This window comes from Taudactylus pleione, unplaced genomic scaffold (genome assembly GCF_031769625.1).
Source record: "Taudactylus pleione unplaced genomic scaffold, aTauple2 ptg000016l, whole genome shotgun sequence".
Lineage (NCBI taxonomy): Eukaryota > Metazoa > Chordata > Amphibia > Anura > Myobatrachidae > Taudactylus > Taudactylus pleione.
Window position 1 is genome coordinate 40,628,281 of NW_028284418.1, and position 25,795 is coordinate 40,654,075.

The 25,795-nt window shown below is 40.8% G+C and overlaps 1 protein-coding gene across 5 annotated transcripts in view; it reads right to left on the minus strand.

Moving 5' to 3' along the window:
* ASCC1 (activating signal cointegrator 1 complex subunit 1) overlaps positions 1–25,795 on the minus strand; it is a 289,341-nt gene that overhangs the window by 117,450 nt on the left and 146,096 nt on the right. For all 5 annotated transcript variants that reach the window (XM_088475726.1, XM_088475725.1, XM_088475728.1 and 2 more), the window contains exon 9: positions 23,210–23,289. In XM_088475726.1, the coding sequence (XP_088331852.1) occupies positions 23,210–23,289 (80 nt within the window). The remainder of the gene's footprint in view (positions 1–23,209; positions 23,290–25,795) is intronic.

A 25,795-nucleotide genomic window follows, 5' to 3' on the forward strand; every position in this document is an offset into this window, starting at 1 on the left:
TTGCACACACACAACAACTACAAGGTGAGCTGGCAAAGGTGGAACCAAATACAACCAGATGCAACACAGTTTTTCCCTGTGCTGGCTTATTTTAACCCCTGCCTAGCACCACATACACACACAGTGCACACTACATATACAGTACACACCACTCATACTGTACAAGTGATTTCACATTTTTTAGGCAATGTCAAGGATCCAAACTACAAAGTAATTGTCAGGGAAATGCTTAATAGTTTCAGACACCTTGGCTGCAATATGAGTTTAAAGGTACTTTTTTTGAATTCCCATATTGAGCATTTTCCCGAATAATCTCGGAGACTACAGTGAAGAACAGGGTGAACAGTTCCACCAAGACGTTAAAGATGTAGAAAGAAGATACAAGGGCCACTGGGACGTCAGCATGATGGCTGACTACTGCTGGATGATACACAGAGACGACACAGAAAAAGCTTATAAGCGAAAAGCGACAAAACTAAGTTTGAAGACAAAAAAAACAGGTATTAACGATTTGTTCAATAATTATGGTTTTGTTTCTATTATTGTTTGATTTTATTGTTATTTTATTACGTAATTAAGACAAAACACACATTTCACAATAAATATGTAAAAAACAATTAAACTTCTTGTTTTTTCTCAAAAAGGTATGTAACCCCCTTGTAGGTAAATGTTATGTAGTAAAAAATTTTAATATACTATTTCTTGATGTACACAGGAGTATAATTAAGAAAACAAAATTATTATTAAAAAAGCTTTCTTTAACTTAAATTTCTCAGACCTGTGTAAATTGTAGAGTTCTCCATTCATTTGTATGTATGGGTAGAGAGATGGTATAATTCAGTATTACACCCTTTATTTCCAGGTGTTCACAATACAATTGTATTGTACGCATACAACGTGTGATCCTTTTATTTCTATCAGAATAGACTGTCCATCTATTCACGCTCTGATTTAATGCTTTTCAAAGTAGTATCTTATTTTATTGCAACATATGAGCAACAAATGTATCAGATTACTCAGTACTGTTCTCCCAGGATGTGCAGTCTCTGAGAAACAATATGTATGAGACTCAGCTGCTAAATTGCCCCGCTACTTAATTGTAATATTATAATTATTATCATCATCATCCTAAATAACAGTGCTGTTTCTTATATATTCATGTGGAGGTGGGGGGATAGGTTCTGCTGAGATATGGCAATATATCAGCAGAACCTAGCATGTCCTAAATTGTATTCTTCTATTATGCATCTATGCGTCTAAGTAGAATAATAATTTAGCACCTATTTAATGGAGGATACATATTTAACTATGGATATTTGGACTGAATTGCATGTGCATAAGTCTAATGGTGCACAACATTTTAAAGTAGCCCTCCTTGCACCTTTTTGCTTACAGTTGGGATAACAAAAACCAGACATGTAAATACTACTTGACTGTGTAGGTACAGCATGTGTCAGGTATATCAGTAGGAGCAATGGCCACATATTTTGGATTAAAAAAAAATAAACATATTTGGAAAATTGACCAATTGTCATCACATTTGAAAAATAAGGCGCAATACAAAACAAATACAAATTATTAACATTATAAAAAGGGATTATGGAAACAAACTGGAAATCCCGAATCTGCTTAGATTCAGGTATGTTCTATTAACCATAATAATGATACATTTTTGATCTGCAGCCTTTAGGTTCTTATGATAATTAGATATCAGTTCTCAGAATAACAGGGGCTTCTCTCAGAGACTGCACAATGTTAGGGTTGGCATTAGATAACTGGAATTCCTGGTCTGCTGGTCCCCAAGGGGCTGATTTCCTACTAACCCACACTGCCAAAAAAAACTCCTGCTGGGTTTGCTATGCAGTGTCTACATGTTCCTTTCCTAGAACATGGAGGCACAGCTACCTTGAGTAAGAGTGACTCCCAGAATTAAATCATGATTGGCTTTTTCTATCCAAATGAGTTTACAGCTGATCAGGGCTTCCTCTTCGGGAGGAGGAAACAAGAAGGAAATTCAGCTTCCATACCAGATACAAACGCAATCCTGTAATAATACAAATAGCACAATTGCGCACAAGAGGAGACCAGTCTTGCTTTGCATTATGTCCTTAATATCCAACAAAAAAACTCACAGCAGTATGCGACAGTTTTCACAGAGATAAGCTACTGTTTTTGAGGTTCCCTTCAGGCTCACCGGTACCATGTATGAAAGTTCTAACAGTAGTAACAGGAAAGCAAACACACGTGAGAGAGACAATATCCATTGGACATGAAAGCAAATATAACATTTCTATTAGGTCATAGGTGAGTTCCAAGTGGGTAGAAACATTACATGTAGAAAAAAACAAACCAAAAAAACATATGTTGCCTGAGAGACCAGGTGCATTAACGTCATTAAGATATCCACAGTTCTCTTGCTTTAATCATTAATATACATTTCAAAGGAACACATAGAAGGTATGCTAATTCTTAACAATTACTGTTATACAAATGGACAGGAAACTAATGGGGCCTAGCATATATGAGGTTTATCAATGTACGGGATGCAGGATGGACGCAAAACCGTCACTAACAAGAACAGATGTGAGCAATTGGACAAGTAACAAATAATCACCACTGATACCCTATTAAATTCTCTTGAAGTGGTTGGACAAAAATAAACCCACACATAACGTATATCCAGGGGTGTAAATAGTTGTTTGAAGGCCCCATAGAAAAAATTTGTATGCATCACCCAATGGTGAAAAATGTAGTTAACACATGTAACTTTGACAAGGGCGATGGGCCCCCCTAAACTCTGGGCCCCATAGCAGTAGTTATGCCTATGGGTAAATCAGATATCTGTGCAAGAGTAAGGAGTATGTATAAGGTATCAGACTACTATATACAAACCATCATGCTTATGGCAATATATATGTTTATCAGCATAAAATGTTCAGATCTTTCAAAACTTTTCTGGCTGAATGTTTACAATATTGTACTACTCTCTAACTTCTGGTGGATGAGGCCCAGCACTCATGCAGACTGTCTGGTGATAAAGAAACACTTTGATATGAAAATAAGTGATATATTATCTATTATAAATTTGGTCCCTGATCTAAATTGGATTATTACGTACATTTGCACGATGACCTAATTACGCCTGTGGCACATGTACATCAAACCTAACATGCATGGTGCCAGTGTCAGACTGGGGTATGAAGAGCCCACCAGGGGAATGCAATGATAGGGTTCCACACTTAAGGGGTGTGAACAGTGACCACAGATGCTTGGCTAACCATTAGAGAGTGTAAATGGTCTGGGCCCCTATAAATCAAAATAAATAAATAAAAAAGTATATATATATCTTGGGGGTAATTAGCTTGGCAGAGAATGGATTGGTGCAGTGTTTAGGTGCTTAATGAGGGTCCACACACAGCTTTCAAGTAAATAAATGATGCTTTACTTTGCAACATGGAAAGTCAGGAAACAAGCAGAAAATAATAAACAACCTAGCCCCAATTTAGGGTGTCTAACTCACTTCTTGAACCCTCTCTATAACGGTGCAGCTAATCTGCTAATAATGTCTCTCACAGTCTCTGTGCCTTCCCTGTATCCTCCAGGTATACAGTAGGTCCTGGCTTCCTCAGCCTGCAGCCCCACTACTTCAATGTCACACAGTCTGAGAAGTTTATGGTCCCCCTTGCCTCCTGCAAGGTCCAGACACAGGCCTCCGGGCCCCCAATGGCTCGCTTAGCTTCACTGGGCTCTCTGGCTGCCACAATCCCACATAGACTGTTTCCAGCAGCAGCCTGACTGGTCTGCTTCTCATCAGCCCACACCTGAGCTCTCTCCACAAGGCAGCAATTAGACATCTTCCCAAAATGCTTTTCTACTCTGTGTGGGTGGATCTGTCCTGCCCTACACAGAATCAGCTGCTCACCAGTGCCATCTCTGGTGATACTGCCACACTATTTATTTATATATATATATTTGCACTGTAGTGAATACACATCATAAAACTGGGAATGCAGTATAATGCAACATATGTATAATAATTAAGCACATGATGGTGATACTGTCCACATATATTACATTAATGCACTGTACATATGATAGGGGACCCCGGTACTGACTGGCCAGTATCTAAATGAGAACTGCATTAGGTCTATTAATGGTAAAATACATGCAATTGTAAACAAATTCAACTATCTAAGCTCTTACCACTGTGATGACTTCATTGTAGGTTAGTGAATGAATGCAAATTTACAGTGGTGCTTGAAAGTTTGTGAACCCTTCAGAATTTTCTATATTTATGCTGAAATTTGGCCTAAAACTACCTCACATTTTCACACAAGTCCTAAAAAGTTGATAAAAAGAACCACATCCAACAAATGAGACAAAAACAGAGGTGCTCATTTTTTATTGAGGAAAATTATCCAATATCCCATATACAGTCAGGTGCATAAATATTGGGACATTGACAGAATTTTCATATTTTGGCCTCTATTCACCACCACAATGGCTTTGAAATGAAACAAACAAGATGTGCTTTAACTGCATACTTCCAGATTTAATTTGAGGGTAATTACATCCAAATCCGGTGAACGGTGTAGGAATTACAACGGTTTCTATATGTGCCTCCCACTTTTTAAGTGGGAGGCACTTGCTGCATTACCTTGCTGCATTACCCACGTTCTCTTGACATGCAGCTCATGGACAGATGTCCTGACATTTTCCTTTAGAATATTCTAGTATAATTCAGAATTCATTGTCCCATCAATGAAGGCAAGTCGTCCTGAGACAGATGCAGCAAAACAGGACCAAACCACCACCACGTTTTACAGATGGTATGAGGTTTTTATGTTGGAATGCAGTGTTTTCCTTTCTTCAAACATAACGCTTCTCATTTAAACCAAAAAGCTCTATTTTGGACTCATCTTGTCCAGGTGATCTTTAGCAAACTGCATACGGGCAGCAATGTTCTTTTTGGAGAGCAGCAGCTTTCTCCTTGCAATCCTGCCATGCACACCATTATTGTCCAGTGTCCTCCTGAGGTGGACTCATGAACATTAACATTAGCTAATGTGAGAAAGGCCTTCAGTTGCTTAGAGGTTACCTTGGGTTCCTTTGTGACCTTACGAACTATTAGACGCCTTGCTCTTGGCGTGATCTTTGTTGGTTGACCACTCCTGGGGAGGGTAATAGTGGTCTGGAATTTCCTCCAGTTGTATACAATCTGTCTGACTGTTGATTGGTAAAGTCCAAATTCTTTAGAGATGGTTTTGTAACCTTTTCCAGCCTGATGAGCAACAACAACTTCTTCTGAGGTCCTCAGAAATCGCATTTGTTTGTGGCATGATACACTTCCACAAACATGTGTTGTAAACATCCAATTGAAAATACCTGACTCTAATTTCACCTGCAAAATATCTGCTAATCCTAAAGGTACACATACTTTTGACACTCACAGATATGTGATATTGGATCATTTCCTCCCCCAAACAATGAGCATGTCTAATTTTGTCTTATTTGTTTGATTTGGTTCTCTTTATTTACTTTTAGGACTTGTGTGAAAATCTGAGGTACTTTTAGACCAAATTTCAGCAGAAATATAGAAAATTCGGAAGGGTTCACAAACTTTCAAGCACCACTGTACAGTGCCATTCTAGTCACTGGCAGGAACTGTGTTCATTATGTTAAAGCCCACAACCAACAAGAGGAGGGAACAGTGTTGTAACCACCCACTTTGATTGGCAGGAGGGTGAACCTTGGTGTAGTTTCCATAGAAGTGTACCAAGCACTCATGTTCATCAGTGGTCCTGATCCACCAGGTAACAATGTATAATTTGAGTGCACAGTCTGAAAACTGGCCCCTAAAGGGCACGGGGGAGGGTATTTCCTCTGTACCCCTATGGGTCAGTCCAATCCTGCATGCCCCACCGACGAAAGAAGATTACTGGGAGCTGTTGAGGAACGGGGCAGCTGAGGTGACCCTGGTCCATTTATTTACTAGTCTTTAACAAGCAGTAGTAAATGCTTAATTAAAGAAACAATAAAATGATTTATAAAATGTGATGAGACTGTCCTGCGAGTGAATATAGTAGCTATTGGTTAGACATCTTAGTGATTAAGATAAATTTCAACCATTGGCAGTAGGCTTTAATTTTTTCTCTATCTACTTTTTTCATTTTCGTCCTCAAGATACAAACACAACTGACACTTGTAGACCCATAAAGATGAACTCAGAAAAATAATGTGCTGCCTGTTTTTGTTATATTGCAGAAGTATTAAAGTTAACAAAATAAAATTCTGAACCATCTCTAACACCGTGGTGCGCCGTCTACATCTCAAACTACAAGCTACCCCATGACAGCAGATTAAGTAGAAATGTTATCTTGACTATTGACTAAGACCCAAAACCCCATTCTGATAGATGAAAATATAAAAACATTACAAGCAGTAACTTGCAGACTGGTCCATGCTAAATCACAATGAGCTACTAAAATTTTGGTTATAAACCCAAAGCGCCCGTCTGAATTATGCAAAAAGCAAAGTGAAACTCAATTAGACTGTTATTTTTGAAACAAGATTTGATAATGCTGCAAAGAGTTAATTAACTGAGAAACCAAACTAATTTGAAGCAGCTTCAGCAATAAAAAAATATAAATTCAATTGTATTACCAGCTTTATATTTTTTTCATTTCTAGATTCCACAGTTAATAACTCTGTAATCAACTTTAGTTCTGCAGATAGTAACTTGGTCTTCATTCGCTAAGATCTGTAAAAGAGTTTCGGGATGTTCTTTATCTGTTTATTTTCATTAGCTAAATTCAACTTGAATGAGGACTTGTGGAGCAATTTGCGTTTTGCTTTGCTTCTGGCTTGTAAGTTGCAGCTTGTTGTGTATGTTCTCTGTAATTAAACAAACTAATTGGGTATGAAAAAAAATAATATACATTAAAATACATTTGGAATGATAAATCCTCAAGCATCAGTATCCAGAGTAGAACACTAGCAGAATGGCGGGGAATGTTCCCAATTACTGTAGTTGATTTCCCAGGGAAATGTGTCTTTAGGGAACATTACCGCTATTGTCTTACTGCAAGAGCGTATTTTTGTGCCTAAAGCTATGGATCACAAGAGATTGTGCTTTTGTGTTTGCAGTGATAAGCAGTCACTGACAGAGAATTATTACATTGCCCCAGGTAATAAGTTTGTCTCTTTATAGCAGAATTAAAATGTGTTGATCCTGACATGCTGATTCATCTCTTAATGTGAAAATATTGAGACTTTATTGCAATGATATTTACCAGAAGACTGATGATTTATTATGTGACAATATTTCTTTTTTTTTTTTCAATAAGATTTAAAAACAATATTCAGCACCCTGTAGATAAGTTGATTGAACATTTGACTTGCAACAGTAACTAACAGGAAGTAAATTACTACACGGGCGCAATACTCTGGAAATGTCATGTAGTCGACATAGATCAATCTTGAGTGTTCTCTGCTAGAAAATCTAACCTCAGTGGAGATACAGCAGAATAGTTGCTAAGCAAATCTAATCAATGAAAGAGTTGCATCCAGATGCAATATGAAAAAATGTCAAGTGTGAATGAACTGATAAATTCATATTGTAACCATGTTTATAGTTAATGTTATAAGTAACAGATATTAATGTTTGAAGAGTTAAGCGAGACTGTCCAATGAGAGAGCTATGAACACCTTAAAGTTAGTTACCACTGGTGTCCAAATGCTGTGTCTGACTTTTGTATCTAGTGGGATGCAGTCAATATCCTGACCACAGGGATTCCGGCATCGGAATCCTGACACCTGTCAGAATCCCAGCGCCGGCGGGGCTAGGGGGTGTGTTAGTGTTAGGCACTAGGGGGGAGGTTTAGGGTTCGGGGAGGGGGTGGTTAGGGTTAAGGTAGGGAGGAAGGGAGGGGGGGGGGTTAGGATACCGACCGACAGATCTCGGTACCCTAGCCCTGTCAGGATGCCGGCGTCAGGGTTTTGACCGCTGAGATCCCGAGCGCCGACATCCAGGACCCATCCCGTTTTTAATGCAACAGCAATACATACATGCATGTAATAATAAAACATCCCATCATGAAATGCCAGAGTTTTAGCATGCCCTAATAGCAAAACTGTGTCAGGGCATGCTGGGATGTGTAGTTCCACAGCAGCTGGATAGCTGCATGTTGAATATCCCTGGTATACGTGAAACAACTAGGGTTAACACACAGGGGCGTATCTATAATGGGTGCAGGGAACACGGGCCCCTGGGTCCAGGGGGGCCAGCACCGCACACCCTGCAACCATAATATTTCTTACCTCTCCTGAGTCCCACGTCAGCGCAGGTGTCCGGCGCTGTAAAACGACTGGAAAGTGGCCACGGCGGCCATTTTCCCGTCATTTGCGCATGCACAGTACAGGGAAAATGGCCGCCGCTGCCATTTTCCCGGTGACCTGTGCATACACTATAGACTCTGGGCACATCTAGTGCCCAGAGTCTATAACTCTGGCAGCTCAGTGCGCTACCAGCTGCCAGGCGGAGAGGAGGGGGCCCATGTCGGAGACTGCACACGGGCCCCCTCCTCTCTAGAAACGCCCCTGTTAACATAAGTGGTTTAACAGCATTGTGCTGTATTTATCTTGTTGATTTCTATGGTCAATTTCTGCAGTAAATGTAGAAAGTGTATAAAAATAGGCCATAGAATTAAAATAATCAGATATTCATATCAATATAGATTCAGTTATTGTGTGTTTACAAGAGCAAGGTACCGGGATTCCCTTCATTATTGGTCCAGCAAGGTCCTTAGCTTCCACTGCTTATTGGTCAATACCAAAACCTGTTGTGATGCAGCTATGCAGCTGAGACTCTTGGGGGCTTATGTATTAAGGTGTGACTTGCAGCCGCTGCGGGAACTCCTGCGAGACTTTCTTGTATTTTTAAAGCAGCAATCATGTTCATCATACTTTACTTACAAAAATGTCCATTCACATTTTTATTAATTTCCACGTAATTCTCTCTCACACACCAGGAATACCATTGTATAATCAGGTGTAATACTACCACATTTTCATACAATAAAGCTCCGCCCTATGGCATCATGGTCCATCCCACTTTTGCGCACAGCCTTAGGCAGAATACATGAAAATCACCCAAACCGGTAGCTTTTAACATTTAATTTTTCGTTGTTGTCCACATTAGACCACAGAGATAAGTGCTACTATATCGAACACATATCAACAAAGATACGAGTTAGTATTACCATAATGCATCAACATAAAAAATAAATCCCTATTATATCCAGTTGCATTGAATAGAACAGCCTGAGTACATGTTCAGAAGACACCAATTGGATAAGAAAATGAATATAGCTGGGAACATTCAGCAGGCAGAGCACACATGGTCTGATTGCATTGTAAGATTTACTGAAAATTATGAATCTGGACGTTTTGTTAGCTCAATATTTAAACCCACTGTAAGAGTCTATGAAACAAAGGGATTTTTTTTTTTTTTTTAGAAATTAATTGAAAAATTGCAGCTGAAAGGTGAGACACTAAATGGAATATAGCTGGATGAATAAAAGGATTAGGATGACAAATAAATGCGGCTAAACCTCTTTATATGTCAGTGTACGATTTAAGACAGAAATAAGGAATGTGTGGCTTCCTCAGTGTTGTTGCAGGTTACCCCAGTCAGATTTAATAGGAAGAGAGCCACTAGCTCTAAATTATTGGATTAACCTTATTCAGAATATATGACCTTTCAAAGCATAAAAACTCATACAGTATGGGGTAAGCCCAACAAATTGCTGTCAAGGATTTCGAAGAAAACGCCCAACTTTGTTTGATGTAGACCTGTGTTATATATGGACCTCAGACAATGTATAATACCTACTGTATAAAGTAAACTTCTCTGCAATGAAAAAGACCCAGACCACCAGTTAATCCAGTTTCATTGATGTTAGCCACAAATCAGTTATGTGAACAACTCAGAATCCCTATCAGACAATATTTGTTTTGTTATGAGGACTAGTTGCAAAGAAACACACATGCACCAGGTCACAACGGAATCGATATGTTATACTGCCGGACTTAATGTATCACCCATTTATTCCATGTACTGGTTTTATCTACTGAATTGCCACAATCTGTAACCAAATGTGGTTCTCATTTAGTAGGAGAATTAAATTTATTAAGCAGCTCAGTATGGTAGTATAAATAGGAGCCACTTGCTTAGGTATTTTTCCAGTGCTATATTTACGGATATGGCTCTGTGTATTATTCTTGACATGGCTCAGGAATTACCACCTACACTAAAAAGTGACTTAGAAAATACTAATGCTAACACTGAAAAGAAAGACATATTATACAAATTTTCATTTGTGCTAAACAATTACTTTGTATAAGCCTTAGTTTAAGAGTAAAGATAACTATTTATACAAATATTGATGGCTGGTTATGCTGGGCATACACTGCCAGATAAAATGTCTGTCAGACCGACAGACATTTTATCTGGCTGCCTGCCAGCCGCAGATGTCGCCGGCATACACTGTGAGAGAAATCTCAGTGTATAGCCCGACATCCGCGCATCGCCCCCGGGGGAGGAGACATTTCCCTGTTCCTTCCGTAGGAAGGAATACAGGAAATGTCTGTCTGTCGGCCGCGCTGGGCATACACTGCCCGATGCGGCCGACAGTTTCCCGGGTAAATATCGCATCGGACGGGCATGCTGGACAATCCAGCATGCCCGACCGAGCAATATTTAACCCTCGGTCGCCTGCATACACGCTGCAATTATCGCGGCGATCCGCCGATATTGGGCGGATCGTCCCGATAATTGCAGAGTGTATGGCCAGCATTAGTAATGTGGTAGATAGGATGAAAGATATACAACAGATACACATACTGTACATGTAATGTAGCACATACTCTCAGTAATATCCGGAACAGGCATACTTTAAGGCTGGTTACCCACAGGTGTTAGGATAATGTGATTGTGTTGAATCTTCGGAAGTAACCAATGCTTGTACTTGCAGTGAGAGGGAAGACAAGTAGATAGAACAGTCTGCACCCAAAAGACGATTACATGCCGCAAATACTCCCAAGAGCAAGTGAGTATGGGATCACTGGATACAATAGATTCCATCCTCACACTACTATTAGCGTTTAAAGGGCATGATGTTTTATACCAGTGTGTAAGGGGGCTAATTCATGTTTTATATATAAAGAATGCAAGTTTCAAGGTAATTCTGGAATGTTTGATATAACTCAGACCTTTAACTGCACCTTTTCTCAATTAATTATAAAAGTGAAAAACTGATTTTCTTTTTCATGTTGATGGCAGAATGGCCATTTTTGGGATACTCCCATAGGAAACTAAGATGTCTATGGGTAGTCGTAATCTACTTAGGGCAGTGTCAGCAGCCACCAGAAAAAGTATTTTTTGATGTGGATCCAGACCACTTCATCCCCATTGGCTTTGTTCAGGGAGAAACTCTTTCACATTTAATCGCATGGATTGGGTTGAGGCTCACCTTCAGAAGGTGGGTCACACCCCATTCTTTGTTTGGTACCTAGGAAAGCTTTATTGCTATCCTCTCTGTGTACTTCCAATGTCCCCCAAATCCCCCAAGTGTCCTCCAAGTGTCAGGGGTGGGTGTAATTGGGAGCTGCCCCCCTCCACTGCAGTTCAGCCCCCACTCTCTTTCAATAGGAGGCACAGTCTGGCCCCTTCCTGTACAAATGCTGTGCCCCTGCCAGCAGCTCCTATCCCTGCTGCCCTCGCTCACTGCAGAGAAAAAGCATAAGCCTGGACAATGGTACATAAACATGTGTCACACACTGCTCAGCTCCTGCATTGGTTGGGCCCTGCAGGTGCTGAAGTGACCTCAGCACAAGCTGTAACAACAAGCAGTGATGAGATGTGTAGAATTACGATATCAGCAGGAACACAATAGTATTAAGCACATTATTGTTATAAGAGAGAATAAGCACACTTATGCAGTTAGCTATCCTTCACCATACATACAGACATACAGAGAGGTGTGTCTGTCATAAGGTATTACTGAACACTCAGAGGGTTGCTAGCTTTAATAGATACATATACTTTGTACAGGAATCCAGTTAATAGTTTATTTGCATAAATTATTTTAATATTCATCTAAAACAGATCATTTTCTTTTGCTCCAACAACGCATTCAGATCACATTAATCATTGGAGCCTAGTTTCTTTGCTCCCACAATACTTTCAAAATACAGTATACTGTGTCATAGTAGGCAATCACTGGAGGTACTGATTACCCACCTAGCAATTGGCAGATAACACACCATTTATTATTGTTGGTCTCATGTAAGGAGGAACTACAGTAATAACCTTGCTAGGCTGTATATACAGTTTGTACACCCAATGAAAATGGTATACGTAAAGCCTAATGCTGGGCATACACTATACAATTATCTGTCAGATATCTGTCCAATCTGGCTGGTTGGAATGAAAATCTGGTAATGTATGGGAGCAAATGACAATCAATTATATGGTTTTAAACCCTGAAAAACACAAAAACAATTGTTCAAATTGGTTAAATTTGTTTTATTTAACCAGTTTGGCTGAGCGTCCATTTTTGTCTGTTTTCCAGTGTTTGTGAACAAATGTTCGATTGTCATTTGCTCCTATACATTACCAGATTTTCATTCCAACCAGCCAGATTGGACAGATATCTGACAGATAATTGTATAGTGTATGCCCAGCATTAGAAAAGATGATAAAATAATGTTTCCCAGTATTGTTTGTTGATCACTAGAATGCTCTGTGGGACTGGCAGGGACTTGGATGCTCCCTGTATTAACTGATGGGTTCTGGGATGCTTAGTGTATTTAAGCCGTTAGGATGGTCTCTGTATTATATATCGGTCTCTGCTATGCACCTTAAAATTCCTGGATATGAACAAACTTGATAATAGTATACACACTTGCATTCCTGCTTTCAAACTACTTTCATGGGCTCAGTCACATACTGTACCCCCAATGGGCCCTATGTGCTCACTGCCCCCTGCTGTTATATTTCCCAACTTCATCTAGATGCTGGCTACGCAGACACACTTCAGAACTGGGGGGGAGGGGGACGACATCGTAGAGTGTGCTTGCTTTGAGAGTCATTGTTCCACCATACACCTCTGGACACAGCAGAGACGAAGAGTAACCTACACTGAAAAGATGTTGAATTTTTAGTCCAATAGACTACTTTAGACATAACCAATCAGTTTCTAGTTTTAGTCTAAAGCAAAAAAGCTCCCAGTCCTGCTAATAAATTTCATATGGCTAGAAAAGTGCACATTAAAAATAATGCAGCAGCAAAAACTACACATAAGGTAACAATTTGTGAGTATTTTTTAGGTTTACTTCCGCTTTAACGATCACAATTCCAACTGGCAGTTACTTGATTTGATTTGTGAAAAGAAAAATGGCTAAAAACACATCAAAACTGTTTGCAAAAACACCTTTCTTCATATAGACTAATGCACAATTAAAAGCACTCCAGGCTCATTGAGCAGTAAATTCTAAGTGCCAGATTCTCCCTGCAACCATTGTAATTTTATCATGCATGGCGAGCTTATGCTTATAAGTAAGAAATTCCTCAGTATGACATTAAGTTACTGCACACAATCCCCACAGACACATTTCCAAAGGAAATGATCTAACTGGAAGTATCAGAAAATAGAAGGTGCCTGCAGAACACAAATGTATCAAAGGTAGTAAAAAGGGTGATATTTGACTCAATGCTCATGAGAATAATACCTCTAGACTGTGAATAACGGTAGTAGAATTATTTTGTGAGGCTCTAGCTGTAGAAAAACAAGTAAATATAATAATACACAGAACAGAGCACAGGAAACCTTTCTCAAATGACGACAACAGGCGTTGCCAGGCTTACTTGATGTGGATGTTAATCTATTTTCTTCACAGGACCTTCTATTCATCCTCACCGTTAACATCCATCAATTCAATCAATTTTTCCATTTTATCTCCCCTCATAACTCCACATCAACCTTTGCTTATGGCTCCTGAAAAGGCATCAATCCAGCTGCTTACATGCTATTAATTTATATTATTATATATGTCACAATGGTTATGTGCCCTGCCGGTGTGTCCTACTGTTGGGAACTAGACAAAAAGGTTCAGTATTATTTAAACCCAAAAATTACTTTTTGACATATGAAGCTTGAAAGTGAACAAGATTATTGTATTCCAATGCAGATAAATTAAAATGTTGACTTTAGCATAAAAAAAAAGTATTTTTTATAAAGCAAATGCAACTATTTATGTAAAATTCTGCACCCAGTGACATTGGAATTGGTGCTTCAATTTCCAATTGCTTGGAGAGTAGATGGGTTATTTATCTTGCATTCAACTACTCTTCTCATTAAGTAAAGAGTTGGATAAAGCAGGTGTTTCAAGCTGAAACATGCTAAGGTGCAAAAGAGAACCTCAACAAACTAAGAAGAAATAAGGTTACCATGTTTAACTAGTACTTTGGACCAGTAATTCACTGAGCCGCTAGCTATTGTGCATAGCTTTTTTCCTCTCTCTTCCCCAGCTTCCTATCTCTCACTCTCTATTCCTCCCATTTCCCCTATTCTTCCTTTGTTTCTGAATTCCCGCTTATACTCTCACTCCCAATCCTCTCTCCACTACAGCAGAGATAGGAAAGCTGCACATTATATAATAGATCAGTACCAGGGGCATATTTATAATGGGTGCAGGGTGTGTGGGGCACAGGGGCCCCTGGGTCCATGGGGGGCCCACACCGCACACCCTGCACATATATTATACTTACCTCTCCGGAGTCCCACTTCGGCGCCGGTGTCTGCACTGTAAAAAACGGCTGGAAAATGGCCGCCACTGCCATTTTCCCGTAGTTTACACATGTGCAGTACAGGGAAAATGGCCTTCGTAGCCCACTCTAGTGCCCAGAGTTTATAAGTGTGGCGCTGGGCGCGCACCACTCCGTGCACTGCCGGAGAGGAGGGGGCCTGTGACATAGACTGCACACGGGCCCTCTCCTCTCTATAAACGCCCCAGATCAGTACACTGCGTTAAAGATAAAATGTACAGGTAGCCTTTTCACAAAGCCACACCAATTGTTTCCATAGCCACACTCCTGAACAGATTTCAACTTAAGGCACGTCAGCACTGTCTTCAGTGACGCTGACTTTATACACAGACATCACAGGCCTATCACACTTCCATCTCTCCAAAACTCAGTCTGCGCCGCACTGCTGATAACGTCTCTGTATGATGGAATGGTGATACAATGCTGCCTGGGTTCATCCAGTGCTTTTCCATACCCTCGTAGTCAGAGGAATTGGGCACATATATCACCATGTGGGCGTGCGGCACACATTGCGAGCAGCAGTATGGGACCTCGGCCAGATAGAAATAATGCAGGGAAAGCTTGGACGGGCACACTTTCTTTACAGGGGTGAAGTGAGCTGGTGTGGGCTCACCATCATAACACATAATGGCCTGTGGACCGGATGAGGTGGGACAGGCCCGCTGTCATAACATACACAGCCTATGGGCATGGGGAGGTGGGGCACGCATCACCATGTGATGGCGCACATTGGCAGCAGTATGGGACCTGCCGCATTTAGTGTCCTCGGCCAGATGGAGGTTTGGAGGGGGGGGGGCGGCACACTTCTTTACAGAGGCGGTACAGAGGGATGTACTGCGGGCCGTTATCTTTACATACAGTGGAGGAATGAAGTTGAGCAGAGGTGGGGCCCTATGTCAGTTTTGCAGCACTCAGAGCTCTTACCTTTTATGCAGGTTTAAGCAGCTATCCCATGAAAACAAATCTATTTTTTTTTAAATAAATCATTATGTTAATTAAGAATATTCCTTAGTATATTGCTTCAGGCTGGTATTACCGATTTATAGTTCTGCACAGTTTCCAGAATATAATGGGACTAACATGGCAAGCACATTTACATGTGACATGATGTTTTAAACAGAGAGGCACTGGAACACCCCTCTGAGCTCACTTTGTCTTTGTACTGTAAAATCTTCCCCCTCTGCCATCACATGACCTCCATCATACATAACGCTGAGAAATATGGAAATAGCAGAAATAAAAGTCATGAAAAGCAATTCAGACAGGTAATTCTTTATATGCTTAGAAATGTGTAAACTATTTACATGTTGCCCCCACGACAATTCACTATTTCCTTACGAAACATAGTAATCGTCACTTCTTCCTCCAGTTTGTTGGACCTGATTCAGACCCGCTCGCTAGGAAGTGATCACTCGTTGCTGGCCGATATTTGCGTTCTGCGCATGGATCACATTCCATGTGCGCGAACCACTGTGACAGATCAGGAAGCACTCGCTCAGACAGCATAGACAGCCCAGTTGAATGAGTGACAGGAGAGGCCGTTTGTGGGTGGTAATAGGGGCAGGCTACTAGAAACAGGGGAGTGGAAGTACGAAGTACAGAGTGTTTCAACGTCGTTTCATAGGCGTGCATAATTAACAGGCTGCGTTATAGTACACGTCACCTGTTTGTATTCCACACTGAAGGGATCGCAGTGCTTGCGGCCAGGTATAGTCAACCTCAAGCGCTGCAAGCACATCCAATGGTGCTCGATGTATCATGGTTTCATGCACTTCCTGGAGATGATGTGCGCAAGTGGGCATCTTATGAATGGCTGGTGGGCGTCTGCATACACAAAGTGATCACTCGCCAAGACATAGTGGGCGTGCTAATGCCTTGCCGTGCAATCGCCTGCCTTGTTGGGCCAACCATCCAGCTTGTAACTGTAATTTTTCAAACAAAGCCTGTAAAGTGACAGTTAGGAGCTGATTGGTTGGTACTTTATCTCCATCCACTTTATCTCTCTCCAATGCTTAGTACCTAGACCCCTATGTGCTGAAGCAAGTAGTTCTCAAGTATCAATTTGTCAATAAGTTTAAAAAAACAAAACAAAAATGTAACTAATCAAGTTTTACTGCTGCAAATGGGTATAGTTGCCCCAAAGCTCTTAGACACTATTATGATGCTAATATAGTAAATGACGCTCAATTGATAGCAAATAGTGTTCTAGAGGTGTCTATTGGCCCATATAAGAATCGATTAATCTGCACTGAAGAGACTGTAAATTAAAGATTAGTGACGTTTCAGTGTAAATCAAATTTTACAAGGGCACAGTATACGCAGCAGTGAGAATTTCCTACGATAGAATTATTGAGTCCCGCTTTTGCTGCACCATTGTGTGGAATGCTATTTTGCAAATTAGTTGTAAATTTCACATACAACAGAATTTAGAGTCTATAAATAGAGCTGGGACAGCAATGATAACAATACATTCTCCTCTTTAGTGTGGTTGCCGTAAGGAAAGTAAATTACATGCATAAATCCAAATTCTACCAAGTAAATGTTCAAGCTGCATAATATTCAATTCAAATATTCCACAGAAAAGTTTTGAAAATATCGCTTATCCAAAATCCAATGCACAACGGTGAGCAAAACCGGCCTAACTAGTAATAACGGCTTTCCTGATAGAAAATTTAGCGCAAAAGAAGAATTTAAATAATATAACAATTTTATATACCAAACTATGTAATACACAGGATTTACCATAAGTGGTCTATAAACTGCTCACATTTCATTGTCAATTTCAATATTTTGTAAAATAGTTAAACTACAGTATTGTAAGGGATTTGTTAGGCAATACAAATTCTCAGTTTGTTTAGTTAAGCAAAATATATACAGTATTAGAGAAAGCACAAAATTATATAAAGTAACATTTGCCCAGAATTTCTACTCCATAAAAGAAAACCTCAAATAACAGAATCTGGGCCTGAAAGCCGTTCATGTTATTATGAATTAAATACTTAAAAAAAACAGACAGAAAAAAAATATGGGAAACAAAATAAAACATTCATTTATAAATTGTATAACGCCCAGGCACTTTTCCTGACAATGAGAAAAGTAAAGCCAGAATGTAGTGCATTGTTTTACCAATAAAACCATGATCTGATTACGAGTATACCTTTCTGCCTGCCAGGATGTAAGCAAACATTATTTAGCACTGAGTTGGCCAACAGAGTAATGTACTGTAATGATGCTGATGGGGTTAAATACAATGGTTTCAGTCCAGTAAGCTAGGAGAGGAGGGTAATATGTGATGTGTAGTGCGCAGTCAGTGTAATACAGGTCATGGTGCAAGGAAGAAACTTACTGCAGCAGAAGTCAATCACCGTCTGCAATGCTACATAATTAAATTACTGAAACAATGGAAAGAGCTAACCAGAAATCTACACATATGGCAGAACTAAAGCCTACCATGTACCGTCAGTTGCATAAAGTATTTTACAGAAGACGACTCCGGTATAAAATGCTTTTTAAAATTCCAAAAATTACAGACAGTACTCAGAAAAAAAATAGGGCCTTTGCCCCTTTTGCAGTCTGCGAGATAAGACTGTCCCACAAAACTGGAATAGCTGGGAGGTATGCGATAATGATGTGATCAGCTTCCATCACATCGATCATGGACAAACTGCTCGTTAAGGGACCATACATGACATGATTTTGAGCCAGCGAATGTGCAGATAGCATTATTATTATTTTCATTATCATTTATATAGCGCACACATATTTCACAACGCTCTACACAGAATATTTCATCAGTTCCTTCCTCAGTGAAGTCTACAATCCCCATACGATAGGCACACATACATACGAGCCAATCAGAAGCTAATTACCCTACCAGTATGTGTTGGAGTGAGGGGAAAAAAAGAGCACCCAGAGGAAACGTAGGCAAACGCTGGGAGAACATATAAACTCTGCACCGATAGTGCCTTGGTCAGTACTTGAACTCATGACCTCAGGGCTGTGAGGCAGTAATGCTAACCACTACGTCATCTGGGCTGCCCCAGTAAATGTATTAGTTTGCCTGCTGTTTTAATGTCCCACAGAATTCTTATAAAAAGACTTTTTTTTTTTTTTAAGACCTATAAAAAGTTTAAAGCATATTGTATGTTAATATGGCTCAACTATTTTCTTTGCCTAACAGTTCCTATTATGTGTATATGTGCTAGATCATATAATGCATATCTCTATGTAAATTAACGAAAATAAACGAGCAACGGGAAATAAAATAAACCTACAGCTATAAGGCTTCCACCGCAGGATTTATTCAAAATAAGTTTTGCAACATATGTGAGACGAGCCTGTTTAATGGCGTACAGACAGACAAATAGATTGGGAAGGTAAAAAAATGTGCTACTTGCAAACTGCACCAAAAAAAGGCCCTTTACTTGTAGAACTGAAAGCAATCCAATGCCAGTCATTTAGCCAAACAGATGCAGGGTTTCTGGAAGGCAGAGGTCTGTTACAAAGTTGGATCTGTTTTCATAAAAATGAAGTAACTGCACCAAAACCTTAATGCGCTAAATCAATGATGGATATAAACACATAATATAACGTTGCCTGCCGGACACTTTTCTAAGTCAGTGGGTACCTTAATTTAAGCTAATGGCTAGTCCGGTTCCCAGTGGTGGCTTTAATGACACTCACAAGACAGGCAATAACGTTTCAACTACATACAAGTCATTATTGTCCTGCATTTCATTTTTCCACAGATCTGATGTTATGTAACTGTCCGGTATCAGAGATGAGAAGGCCTCTGCAGATATACGTGCAAACTTCAAATTAGAAAGAATGGTAATGATGGGACTTAGAGGTGCTAAAGGTGACTGAAAAAGTAATGAGACTCCTCTCATTACATCTAATTCAGTGGACGTTTCTGACACTGCACATATTTTGTTGAATAATAAAATCTATAACTGAGACACTGAAGTGTATTTTTGGTGGGGGGAGACTGTTTGCTTTCATAGACTAAAATTTTGTTACATTTCAAGACTGTAATGTCAGACCCATGATTCATTATAACAATGTGACAATTTGCTATTAGTAATGAGCTTTCTCTTCTGAAATAATCACTTTAAGCATTCTATCTCTAGCTCTCTCTCTGTTGCTTCTGCTTTTCACTGAGATGTCATGGAACCCACATTGTAGGCAGACAGAGACAGTGGGGTCAATCCAATTAGGTGCAAGTTGGGTTCTGCGAGCTGTTCTCAAGGCGAACTCGCCCTGCGAATTACTGTACATTTACAATCCAAATCCATACTCTCATTGCTTTTCTACAAGAAATTCACATATTTTGTAGTGTGCACAAGTGGAAAGGTAGGGAAAATCTTTATTTTCAAGGGAAATATGTCGAAACACAGTGCAGAACCTCTGGTACAAACCTCCCAATTAATCATCAAGCACTTGGATGGGTTTAAAAATAGCATATAAAATTGGCCAATAAAGACATATCAGTTTTCAGGTGAATTTCTCAAAAAAGCTGAATAATGGGTTAAATGATGTAGGACAGGTATGTGGAGGTGTAAATGATGTTGGACAGGTATGTGGGGGTGTAAATGATGTAGGACAGGTATGTAGAGGTGTAAATGATGTAGGACAGATATGTGGAGGTGTAAATGATGTAGAACAGATATGTGGGGGTGTAAATGATGTAGGACAGGTATGTAGAGGTGTAAATGATGTAGGACAGGTATGTGGGGGTGTAAATGATGTGGAACAGGTATGTGGGGGTGTAAATGATGTGGAACAGGTATGTGGGGGTGTAAATGATGTGGGACAGATATGTGGGGGTGTAAATGATGTGGAACAGGTATGTGGGGGTGTAAATGATGTGGAACAGGTATGTGGGGGTGTAAATGATGTAGGACAGATATGTGGAGGTGTAAATGATGTAGGACAGGTATGTGGAGGTGTAAATGATGTAGGACAGGTCTGTGGAGGTGTAAATGATGTAGGACAGATATGTGGGGGTGTAAATGATGTAGGACAGGTATGTAGAGGTGTAAATGATGTAGGACAGATATGTGGAGGTGTAAATGATGTAGAACAGATATGTGGGGGTGTAAATGATGTAGGACAGGTATGTAGAGGTGTAAATGATGTAGGACAGGTATGTGGGGGTGTAAATGATGTGGAACAGGTATGTGGGGGTGTAAATGATGTGGAACAGGTATGTGGGGGTGTAAATGATGTGGGACAGATATGTGGAGGTGTAAATGATGTAGGACAGGTATGTGGAGATGTAACTGATATAGGACAGGAGGGTTAGGTTTATGGTGCATGGAGGGGGGGGGGGGTCAGGTTTAGGCACCCCTGGGGAGCAGTTAGGGTTAGGCACTAGGGGGGGAGGTTAGGGTTAGGCACTAGGGGGGAGGTTAGGGTTAGGCACCCCTAAGGGAGGGTTTAGAGGTTTAGGGATAGTTTACTTACCTCCTCTGTCGGGATCTTCATCTGCCGGCCTTCCGTCGTCGGTATTTCATCCACCGGGCTGAAGTCCGGCGGTATAACATACCGATCCCATGTAATGGAAGTGGGTCTGGTATGTGGAGGTGTAAGTGATGTGGGACAGGTATATGGAGGTGTCAATGATGTGGGTCTGGTATGTAGAGGTGTAAATGATGTAGGACAGGGATGTGGAGGTATAAATGCTGTGGGACATGTATGTGGAGGTGTAAATGATGTAGGACAGGTATGTGGAGGTGTAAATGATATAGGACAGGTATGTGGAGGTGTAAGTGATGTGGGACAGGTATGTGGAGATGTAAATGATGTAGGACAGGTATATGGAGGTGTCAATGATGTAGGACATGCATGTGGAGGTGTAAATGCTGTGGGACAGGTATGTGGAGGTGTAAATGATGTAGGACAGGTATGTGGGGGTGTAAATGATGTAGGACAGGTATGTGGAGGTGTAAATGATGTAGGACAGGTATGTGGAGGTGTAAATGATGTGGGACAGGTATATGGAGGTGTAAAGGATGTTGGACAGGTATGTGGAGGTGTAAATGATGTGGGACAGGAACGTGGAGATGTAAATGATGTGGGACAGGTATGTGGAGGTGTAAATTATATAGGACAGGTATGTGGAGGTGTAAATGATGTGGGGCAGGTGGAGCCTATGTATCAAAGTTTGATGAGAGATAAAATTCTGAACTATAAATCACCAACCAATCAGCTTCTAACTTATATTTTATAGGCGGTGTTTGAAAAATTACAGGAGCTGATTGGTTAATACTTTTTCTCTCACAATTTTATCTCTCATCAACCTTTGATACATAAGCCCCTTAATTCTTAGGCGGATATGTACTAAGCTCTAGAAAGTGATAAACTACTAACCAACCAACTTCTGTCATGTTAGAGGTTGTATTTGAAAAATGACAGCTAGGAGCTGATTGGTTGGCACTTTATCACTCTCCGTCTTAGATCAAATTTCCATATTAAGGTGTCTATGTACTTTCTGTTTAGACCAAAACTTTGTTAGAAGTCTCAATGGTTAACTAGGTTTCCCCAAACAGAGTAACCCTCACCAATTAGGTAAGGGGGATGGGCAAATCATTTTGCAATGTCACTTCAGAAAATTGAATTAGTATACAACATAAGACAAACAAATTGCACAATATATAGTGTATTTTGTATCAATATGGTTAAAACAAGATACTGTAGGTTAAAGCTGGAAAGTAGATTGGTAAAACTACCTTCTGATTCTCACTTCATTATCAGTGTGAACAATCCAGTTACCAAATATGGGACCATTGCTATAAGGGTCATTGCTTTTCAGATAACCCAACAATAAATATTATAACTGAACAAAAGATCTTTTGCTATATTTTACCAGATGACAATTTATTTCTTGCCATCTATAATAGGAAAGGATTTAAGTGCTGAGTGAGTAAAAAGATAAACATAAGCACAGTATGTATCCTCACAGTAATCAGCAGATGTATAGTATAATATTTTTTTTATATCCCTCTCAGTATCAGAATGCTGTAGGTGCTGTTACAATACCTGGAGAAATTGAAATAGGCCATAAGGTTGCGGCACAATGGCCATGCATGATGAATCACCATCACCAAATCAAGAGACAGTATAATGCTGTGGGAACCAATGAAACTTATCCAGACATTAATGTACCAAATATTAGCTATTGATTCCACCAGGGAATACATAGCAGAAGTCGAGGGAAAAATATAACAAATGTAATAAGACGAACGGCCATGCAAGACATAAATATACCCTCTATATACAAAAAGTAATAATGGTCTTTAAGAGTGACCTTTCCTCACTGACCTTCAGAAGATTCCTGGCGTCAAATGACTCTCTTTCTCTTTGACCGGGCTTTCCTGGGGATATGGTGCTTCTGTCTTCAGCTGAAAAAGAAACACACATAACAAAGCATTTATATATCATTTAAATGGTAGGATAAAGAAAATATTATTTTTATACAGGTAAGTGCTGCTTGTTAATGTCTATAAAATGAGAGTACAGTGTAAAGCATATCACAAAAGAGACAATATAACCCCCAACTATACACACACAAGAATAAAATAAAAATGCTAGTTAATTATATGAGCTCTATTCAGCCTCTATAAATTTCATGAATTAATCTTAACCTCTTGGTAAAGAATACATCAGAAATGCATAACAGAAGCATACTGTAATGATTATGCAGGTTACTTAGAACACAGTGCAGTATACAGTGAGAATGTATCACAGTTGGTGCTAGTGAGTTACCTGTCTCAGGTGATGAACTGGAACATTGGAGGCCGGCTGGACTGGAACCATGTATAACATGAATAGCTCTTTTAATATAAGAAGTGGGTAGCAGTGAGAACTGGAAACTTGAAGCGTTGGAGTGAGACCAGAAGGAACTAGGAGGGACCGGACTGGGACCGGCAGGTAGGCTGACTGAGCTGGTCGGGGTACCAGTAGATGAGCTTGCAGACGGATGGTAGCGTGGAAGCTACTTGTTGTGGCTTGGGAAGTCGTGGGTAGACGTTGGTAGCTGGGTGGCTACGTGGAGCGGCCGGATAGCCGTGGGTAGACGTTGGTAGCTGGGTGGCTACGTGGAGCGGCCGGATAGCCGTGGGTAGACGCTGGTAGCTGGGTGGCTACGTGGAGCGGCTGGATAGCCGTGGGTAGACGCTGGTAGCTGGGTGGCTACGTGGAGCGGCAGGATAGCCGTGGGTAGATGCTGGTAGCTGGGTGGCTACGTGGAGCGGCTGGATAGCCGTGGGTAGACGCTGGTAGCTGGGTGGCTACGTGGAGCGGCTGGATAGCCGTGGGTAGACGCTGGTAGCTGGGTGGCTACGTGGTGCGGCTGGATAGCCGTGGGTAGACGCTGGTAGCTGGGTGGCTAAGTGGAGCGGCTGGATAGCCGTGGGTAGACGGAGGTAGCTGGGTGGCTACGTGGAGCGGCTGGATAGCCGTGGGTAGACGGAGGTAGCTGGGTGGCTACGTGGAGCGGCTGGATAGCCGTGGGTAGACGCTGGTAGCTGGGTGGAAGCTACTTGGTGCGGCCTGGGAGCCGTGGGTGAGAGACTGGTAGCGTGGATAGCTGAACGCAGCAGGCTTACGGATAGCACTGGTCTAGGAACCAGCAGGAGCCTGGGACACACAGGTACTTAGAGGTACAGCTATAGCACAAGTTGTACACCACGGAATGTAACAAGATGTTCAAGCACTGAGTGCTATTAGAGGAGGATCTATATACCTAGAGTCTGGCAGCGATTGGTGGATACAGACAGGTGGTCTGGCAGTGGCATTCAGAGTGGAGCAAGGCACAACATGCAGAGGGGGTAATCATCTCTGCAGCCCTTGAGAAACAGGACCACATCTGTGATTCCAATTAAGACTAGCAATGCTCACAGACAGGGCAGAGTCCAGGTGATTAATCAGTGTGGGGAGGAGAGCAGTCTGCACACACAGGGTTGTCACAGCCAGCATGATTCAGTCAGAGCAGATCTCCCAGGGGAATTACAAACACAGATCCATGGAGCAGCTGGCAGAGGTAAGTCTCAAAAGGTAAAAACTAGCCAGGATTGTGACAGTACCCCCCTCTTCATGGGTGGACTCTGAACACCCAAACAAATACATAGGAGAACACGAAAAAATTAGACACCCCAGAAACTGAAGAACTTTCTTCCCAGCATGACATTACAGGAGCTCCAAACATAGGGACACTATCTCTCTTGAAACATCTCTTTAGACGTCTTCTAAATTCTTACATTTATTGGGATACCAGGAGTGGAAATTCTTCAAAGGGGATGATTCAAGACCTTCGTCGATTCTTCTTTCTGCTGCGAGAACGTTTTGCGCCAGCCAACGGACATGAGACCTTTGGTAACTCCCGTGGAAATACATGACTGGGAAGGACAGGGTCAAATGACAGATGGTTTTCAGGGAATGGAGAATTATCATATGCAGGATCGAGTTCAGACTCCGAGTCAGTATCTAAAGGTAAAATGGAAGGTTTAGTAGGACTTGACCAATGATAGGACTCCTGGGAGGAACTAAGCGAAATATAACCATTTTTGATGGTTTTCTGGGAGGTACCGCAGTATGAAGAGGACAAGGAGGTGGACGCTCATCTCATGTTCTGGGATGCCGATTCTATAGCACCACTCTCCTTGGATGCTTCAAATTCAGCACGTTGGCCCTTGAAAACTTGACCTTGTTCGAATTTCAGGGAAGTAGAGGACTCAGCAGGGGATGATTCCTTAGTAGAACCAACAGACTGCTTGGGCTAATTTTCAGAACTAAGAATTTCACTAGAATTTCGGGTTGACAGGTTTAAGAGCAAACTCTTTAATAACAGCTTCACTGAAAGTTTTTATACTTAGAAGCTCAGGATCTTTTGACTCGAAGAAAGGGTTG